The sequence below is a fragment of the Triticum dicoccoides genome, chromosome 7A, assembly GCF_002162155.2.
Source record: "Triticum dicoccoides isolate Atlit2015 ecotype Zavitan chromosome 7A, WEW_v2.0, whole genome shotgun sequence".
Classification (NCBI taxonomy): Eukaryota; Viridiplantae; Streptophyta; class Magnoliopsida; order Poales; family Poaceae; genus Triticum; species Triticum dicoccoides.
The window spans coordinates 4,846,598-4,854,586 of NC_041392.1; the positions used below are offsets into that span (position 1 = coordinate 4,846,598).

General features: G+C 42.3%; 1 protein-coding gene across 2 annotated transcripts; it reads left to right on the forward strand.

Moving 5' to 3' along the window:
- Nucleotides 1–2,400: 2,400 nt before the first annotated feature.
- Nucleotides 2,401–5,934, forward strand: LOC119331433 (mitochondrial pyruvate carrier 4-like). Of its 2 annotated transcripts, XM_037604589.1 has the most exons (6): nt 2,402–2,532; nt 3,104–3,229; nt 4,756–4,854; nt 4,969–5,021; nt 5,403–5,476; nt 5,586–5,928. In XM_037604589.1, the coding sequence occupies exons 2-6, from the start codon at nt 3,175–3,177 to the stop codon at nt 5,668–5,670; spliced, it is 366 nt and encodes a 121-aa protein (XP_037460486.1). In that variant the 5' UTR covers nt 2,402–2,532; nt 3,104–3,174; the 3' UTR covers nt 5,671–5,928. The 2 variants fall into 2 exon arrangements, with proteins under 2 accessions (XP_037460484.1, XP_037460486.1); XM_037604587.1 differs by having other exon boundaries at nt 2,401–2,532; nt 4,756–5,021; nt 5,586–5,934.
- The last annotated feature ends 2,055 nt before the right edge of the window (nt 5,935–7,989 follow it).

Here is a 7,989-nt window from a genome sequence, read left to right on the forward strand (position 1 = left end):
CGCGAGATTTAAAGCACAAATAAATTGGACGGACTGGAACTTAGACGAGATTTAGAGCACAAATAAATTTAACGGCGAGCCATCACTAAATTTCATCTAGATGTGATTTAGCAATTCCGATGAATAAAATATCAGTCCGGAACCAACCAAGGACATAGAACTTAATATCAACGTATTACCACCCTTCATTGAAAAATACACGTTGCAGAACTTGATCGATGGTCTCGTGATACAGCCATCCATCGGACTGGATCAGCACGTCCACCACTCGTCATCCCTCCGGATTGCCGGCGCACCACTCGACCACTAGAGCTACAAAGACGGCTCCGAGCCAGAACATGGCCGGGACGACGCTGAAGAACGCGGGGAAGTCCAGCAACCCGCCCACCACTGTATGATGAGATACCACGTAGCGTTGGAATAGATAGTCGGCGAGCCGGGAGAAGACGCCGAGCGCGAGGAAGGAGAAACCCACCACGCAGATGATACATCCACCCGCCGTTGCCCCTCCGGGTTGCCGGCGCACCACTCGAGACTAGACCACGAGAGCTACGAAGGCAACGCCCATCCATAACATGGCGGGGACCATGGTGAAGAACGCAGGAAAATCCAGCAGCACGCCCACCAAAGTATGACGAGATATCATGTAGCCGTGGAACAGATTGTCGGCGAGCCAGTAGAAGAGGCCGAGCGCGAGGAAAAAGGAACCCACCATGCAGATGAACACAAGCCGGCTGCACTCGTTCGGCTTCGCTGCGACCACCTAAATGGCGTCGTCGTCCTCGCTGGGATTATTCAGCTGGATGACATCGGCCATCGATCGACACTTTAGACCGTGTCGTACGTGTTGACGAACTCTAACTAGATTTATACTTACAGTCTTAAATCTCAGTCGACTGAGACTTTCTCAGTCGATGCTATCTCCGCGATATCTTACATTAAGATTCGTGGAATATTGTGTCATTTGACTGAGACTTGATTAAATGTCAATTGACTGAAACCTTATACTCCCTCCGGTCCTTTTTACTTTGCACATCGGATTTGCCGAAAGTCAAACTTTGCTAAGTTTGATCAAATTTATATTAGAAATTATTAGCATCTATAATATCTAATAAATATAATATGAAAAATATATTCCAAGATGAATCTAATGATATTGGTGTTGTTATGTGAATGTCTATAATTTTTTATATAAATTTGGTCAAAGTTGGATGAGATTGACTTCGGACAAACCTAATATGCAGAGTAAAAAGAACCGGAGGGAGTACTTAGATGGTGATAATTGATATGTAAGGTGACGTACATGCTGGATTTATAACCACACGTCATTGGGTGCATGCAGCTGGACCGACCGACCTTCCAGTGTTGGGATATCTAGGTTTCAAGACGGCCAACGGAATCAATGGCGGACACCGCGGAGGCGGCGGAGTGGTGCAGGTGCGTAGTCACGTACATCGTACATGTTTGGCTGTGCCGCCTTTGTGCCCATCGCGCTCGCGTTGGACTTCCTGCAGAACTCGTATCCAACAACGTCGACAGTGCTGCGGTCGCTCTTGCTCTACTTCCTGCTCTTCGTGCTCCAGTGGTTGGATGGCAATCCAGAGGGACATAGGGTGGTGGATATCTTCCTTCAGTCTGATCGACCTTTCAAGGAATCCATCCACCAATTTCGGCGCAGTCTACGGCAAATGTTAAATATTTGAGAATAGGATTCGATTGATTGATGTGAACTAGAGTATTTATCAATCTGTAGTTTCGGTCGATATTGTAATTAATTTCCTGGTTACTTGTACATTTTGTCAAGGAACCAATCAATAATTTGAAGTCTACAATTGTACATCTTTCCCGAAAATTTTAATTTACCTTTTCCACGTTGTTTGCTTCTCCGACAAATTTGAGGGGGGAGAGTGTTGACGCTGACGTGTGGGCTTCATCTGTCATAATGATAAACTTGGTGGTCAAACGTAATGGAGTTGACTATTATGCCACATCAGCCCTGATGGGTGGGCCACACCAGTCATAAACGCTTTTAAATCGCCTGAAACGGTCATCAACCAAAAGTGGTAGCAATTGTGATCGGTTACCCAAAAGTGGTAGTTGTTTGCTAAGTTCTTTTGTTATGTGGTAGTTTTTTTTTTTTGGAACGAAAGCACAAAAATGATACCTTTTCACTATTTACACATCTACAGAGCCAAAGCAGTCTTCCTATTCTTCCAGGGCAAATAAATCTACACAAGTTGTCTTGATGCATCACACGAAGAAGACGTCTGTGCTGTGTGTGTATTCCTCATTGGTTACTGGTTAGTTTATTAGCAAGTCCAACTCAGCTAAACTTAAAAAAGGGCACGTAGCTGGACGGATCAGCTCTATTATTGCCTCCTTGACCCGCTGTTTGGGGATTTCTTCCTCCGCTCATTCTCTTGCAACACAACATCATTAGCTCCTCCTACTATCTACCTCTCCTGCGTTCTTGTCTCAGCGCTGTATCAGCTCCTACAAGGCTACATCGCTGCTTCTAACTTCTTCGTCTATGTAAGCTCACCACTGTTCCCATCTGTTTTCCTGTAGAAATCTGGTTGTAGGGTTCCGTTTATTATCTTCGTTGTTGCAAACGGCTAACCTATCGCGTATTTTCCCACTCCAGCAGTGTTCATCCATTGCTATATTCACTGGTTCTTATGTTCTACCTCCGATCCAGAAGCACCTTCATTTCTCCTCTATCATTTATTCAGGCCATTTCTGATAATTGCAACATGCACCCGGTTCCCTTCGTCGCTAGTCAGCGCTGTGGATGTTACCGGCTGCTTCCGTGTAGGTTGTATTATTCGCTGTGACCAGTACCCATTCATAGGAATTATATCTTTCTTGGATTTGTAGTTGTAGGCGGTACTGCTTTTCGATAGTATATATTTGGGATGAACTGGACCCCCTTGCGCCAGCGATTTGTTATACTGATGGTACCCAAAAGATCCTATTAACATATTCTCACTCAATTGTATTCTTCTTTTGTATGGCCCGCATGCGGGTGCTTGTAAAGAAATTGTTGATATCCTGAATATGGCGGTGGACTTATAGACATGTTTTTTCTGTTTTCTGCTTGTAGGTGTAAGGGACAGAGAGCAACTAAGAAGGGTAGCGTGAAAGTGCAGGAAGAGTGTGCGTCCGTTTGATCGAATGGCTTCTTCAAAGCTTCAAGCCTTCTGGAACCACCCTGCTGGCCCCAAAACCAGTTAGTACCACTCGTACTCGCAGTCTCGCATTACTTTTACACACTTCGTCTCTCTTTTTTTGTTCCCGGCTTTGATTATACACAAGGATAGCTTTGGCTCCTTTTATACAATATGTACGGAAAGTCAACATGGACTTTGTTCTCCTATCGGTGGATTTTATGTATTTTCTTTGTGTGTACTTTTAGCTCCAGACTATGTTAGTGTGTTAGGATTGCCATGTTGTCTGCATGTTTTAAATATGAAAATGATGTGCGCCTACTCTGTTTTTCGGTTTCAGAATATGAGCTCAGGCCAATGTTGTTTGTGACTAACATGTACTCTTTCTGTTTCTAAATATTTGTTTTTTTTAGAAATTTCAAATAAACTATCACATACGGATGTATATAGACATATCTAGAGTATAGATTCACTCATTTTGCTTCGTATGTGGTCACTTGTTGAAATCTCTAGAAAAAGACAAATATTTAGGAACAGAGGGAGTAGAAAAATCAAAATAACAATAGTCATACTGGAGTCTGGAGACCAACAGAAGCTAGAGCCAACTAGTATTCGGACCCCTCCCACAAACACCAACCGTGCTTAATTTACTAGTAAGTTGTCCTGGGCACCACTGATTCTTGTAGTTGCACTACCATTCCTGTAGGGACTCCAAAACACTGTTGTGTGTTAGTTGCGTCAGACAATAACACTTTCCATCATGTCACTGATTATGCAACAGACTGCTGGCGAGGCATCATTAGCAAGTTTGTTATCTGGGCAAATGAAAAAAATAGTGTGCTCTGACAAACTAGCGTGGCTCTTAAAATATGGTATTAGCGTGCTATTCGCGAGACATTGTACATTGATTTATTTAACAAGACACTCATCAAAATGCTATAGCACTTTATTTTTTTTACAACATTTGGGAAAAGTGGAACCGTGAGATGGGAACTTCCTGGCATACAAAAGCGTATCTAATATAGCTGTCACAGGGCACCAAACAGTATATCACCAGTCTCTGGTTCATCATAGAGATGTAAAGATAAATGTTCATCTCCTTTGTCACTCATGTCTGAATTTTTTGTTGGTAAGCTTGCATATGGAAATATTGACTTTCTCATGGAATATTAGACTCCTTAAGATATTACATTTTAGAAAATAATAAAGTGGTCTACTGATAAGTACTGCAAATTTTCTCAAGCCCCAAAGAGACATCTTCTCCCTCAGACAGTTGCACATCTTCAGCCCTTCTCCTTCAGAAGTTGCACATCTTCAGCCTTTGTGAACTTCATGCTTATTCTTGAGATGCCTGAGCAGCATTTTTGGCCACGTGACGTTTGAATTAGCATTAGACTAGTCTATACCTCCGATTTATCCTTATTTCATGTTGTGAATCATTACCAGTTATAATGGCCCATCCTTGGCAGTTCTTTTGCGCTAAATTGTGATGCATATCTCTTGGACAATGCACAGTGCACATGCTAAATTATAAAAATCACTTGAGAGTTGAAAGGCTGAGACAATAAAAATATGATCTTCATTGCAGTTCATTTTTGGGCTCCAACATTTAAATGGGGGATCAGCATTGCAAACGTTGCCGACTTTGCTAAGCCTCATGAAAAGATATCCTATCCTCAGCAAGCTGGTATGTTCAAAGTTATCCAGTCAGTCTTGCAACAGCCTCATTACAGACAACATGCCATTAGTTTAGCGGCTATCTATTCTCGTGTGCTGCTCACATGCTTCATATTGTCTACAGTTATTGCTTGCACTGGAATCATCTGGTCACGCTACAGCATGGTTATCACACCGGTAATGTGAATTATATATAGCTTAGTATTACCTCCGTCCTAAATTAGTTGCCTTAGATTTGTCTTGATACGGATGTATGTAACACGGAAGTACATCCTAACCCTTAACATATTTTTTTGCTTCTAAGAAATTGTTTTTGCAACAATTTACTCATATTGTACTGTTTTAACTTGATGGCTCCCTAGACTGGGCTGCTATTGCTTGTCGAATATATGATTGATATTCCTATGCCACCTCCTTCTACATGCTACTATATCCGCTGAATTACAATAAGGCGATATATCTGTTGTGAAGTACCATGATCCTAATTCCATTTGTTACTCGGTGTCGTTCCCAATTATGACTGTTGTATTGCGACGCTTATAATTTTTTCCTTTCCAGAAAAACTGGAACCTTTTCAGCGTTAGCGTTGCAATGTCTGGTACAGGCCTATACCAGCTTTCTCGTAAAATAAGGTCCGTTAAAGATGCTAGCTAGCACCTTGTTTGTTGATTGACGATGTCCCAGAAGAGTAAGGAGATGGCATGGTTTCTGTGTGTTGACCTCCTTCCGCTTGCATCGCAGGAAAGACTACTTCTCGGATGATGAAAAGGAGGCCACTGCTGCATCACTCGAACTGGAAGCAGCAATGGCGACTGACTCGACTTAATAATCGACTGGACAGCCTGCCTACTGCCTTGGAGTCGGTTTCATATTCACTCTGGTCCATGGAACCCCAACATTTCTTTGCATGTCAAAATGTATTTGTTTCGCACTGGACCGCGCTCGTGGGCATGCAAGCCGAGTAGCGTGAAAAATCCATGCAGCTTTTAATATTCGTGTGCGCAACATTATATCATGTGCAAAAAAAAGGATATACATATTAAATACACGAACCACCTCGATGTCTTGTATCTTGTGATCCAATATGTTGTTTCTGCAAGAAACCCGAACTGCAGGTTATCTAGGTTGAGTCCGTTCATATATATATATATATATATATATATATATATATATATATATATATATATGATTGGAGTCGTGTGTACCTCTAGTCCCACATTGCTGTGGCCAACACATGGACTGAGACTTTTGTAAATTTAGCAAAACAATTATTACTTTTACTTGGTTAAATATGAGAGATGCAAGTTTCTAAGCTAAAAGAACATGTGGCACGCTCCCGCAAAGCCTTTGTCGAGTATCATGACACATGTACTCTGCAAAGCGCCCGCCATGTGTAAAGCGTCATCTCCGTTTGATAGCTGTCAACCCACTTTATTTTACCGGGCAGTGGCGGAGGCACCGCCCAGCGACCCTGGGCACTTGCCCGGGCTCGCTTGTCCTGGACAGTAGCGATCGATCCAAATTCTAAAGGGCAAAACACGTTCCGTGGGTTGGTTTACCCGGCCAAAAAAACGGGCCTTGGATTCTCACAGCGGCTCAATACAACAGTCTGCAGTCTGCCCAAGCCGATACAGCAGACACGCGAGCGAGCCTGGGATCGATCGCTCGACGAACTCCCTGTCTCTTTGTTTTCTCACAGGCGGCGAGCGCCTGGCAGCTGGCGCTACAGCCCTAGACGGCTAGACGCACGACCGGCTGCGAGTGGACGCGAGGTGCCCAGCGGCTCAGGCAGTGTACTCGTCCGTTTGTCCCTCAACCCCCTCCTTCTCATTCGCTTTGGCTTCGTTCGGTAAGAATCTAACTAACTAAAAATCCTCAATCAGAATTAGGGTTAGCCGGCTAGGGATCCCTCATCTCTGAATGATTGTTGGCTAGGGAATGAATTGTTCATTTGTTCTTGCACAATTAATTGGAAGGAGAGCTTGTTGCGCCAGCTCACATTACTGAACAGCATCTTGAAGTAGAACTGTAGAAGGGAAGATAATAGATTACGGATTACGCTGTGCTTATTTTTAGGTCAGGACCTCCTAACATTTTGATCCTCATATGATTTTCCTCAACATACCATGTATACATATTTATTTTCAAGTCAATTAATCTGTAGTAGAACTAACTAACTACTCCCTCCGTCCCATAATGTAAGACGTTTTTTTTTACTCTAGTGTAGTGTCATCTTACATTATGGGACGGAGGGAGTAGCAACTATTTTCAAGTAGTTCTGTACTATGAACCTGTCACTTGTTGTAGCTCATTTTCTTATTTACTTGTTTAACAACTAACCTCAAACTTTATCATTAAATTTCAGAAATGAGGTTCTTGATTGATAGAGCAAGCACTGAAAGTGTGAATGGTGTGCAATCGGAAATAGAAGTGGAGGCACAACCACCTCCTAACATTGACAATGAATTTAATCCAAATGATATTGGGCATGATCCGGGAAAGAGGAAACAAATTTGTGAGTATCCTTCTAATATTCAAGATCAAGTGAGAAGAGCATATGTATTGAAGGGTCCAATGCAACCAAATTTGAATAAATTTCCTCGTACTGAATTTGGAAGTTCACGTTCATCAAGAGCATTTTCTAAATCTTGGTACAAAAAGCATTCAAGGATTGAATACAGTGAGTGGAAGAAGGCAACTTATTGTTTTTATTGCTTTCTCTTTAAGCAACCTGGAATGGCTGAGCATTTTGGTTATGATGTATTCACCAAAGAAGGATTCACTGATTGGAAGCATGCATCTAAAGCCATCAAAGATCATATTGGTGGTCCTGGTAGTAAGCACAATTGTTGCGTCAAGCATTATGATGATTATAATAATCAGAGACAAAGTGTGGCAAGCAATTTTGCTAGAATAAACAAGGAATCAGAAGAAATGTATAAGATCCGCTTGACTTGTTCTGGAAGTTGTTCAAGATATCTCATTGCACAAGGCTTGGCTTTCCGTGGACATGATGAATCCTCCACTTCTCTGAACAAGGGAAATTTTAGAGAGATGATAGATTTGGAAAAGACTAAAAATGAACAAGTGAGAGATGCTTTTGACCGTGGTGGAAGGAATTGTACAATGACATCTGGTGACATTC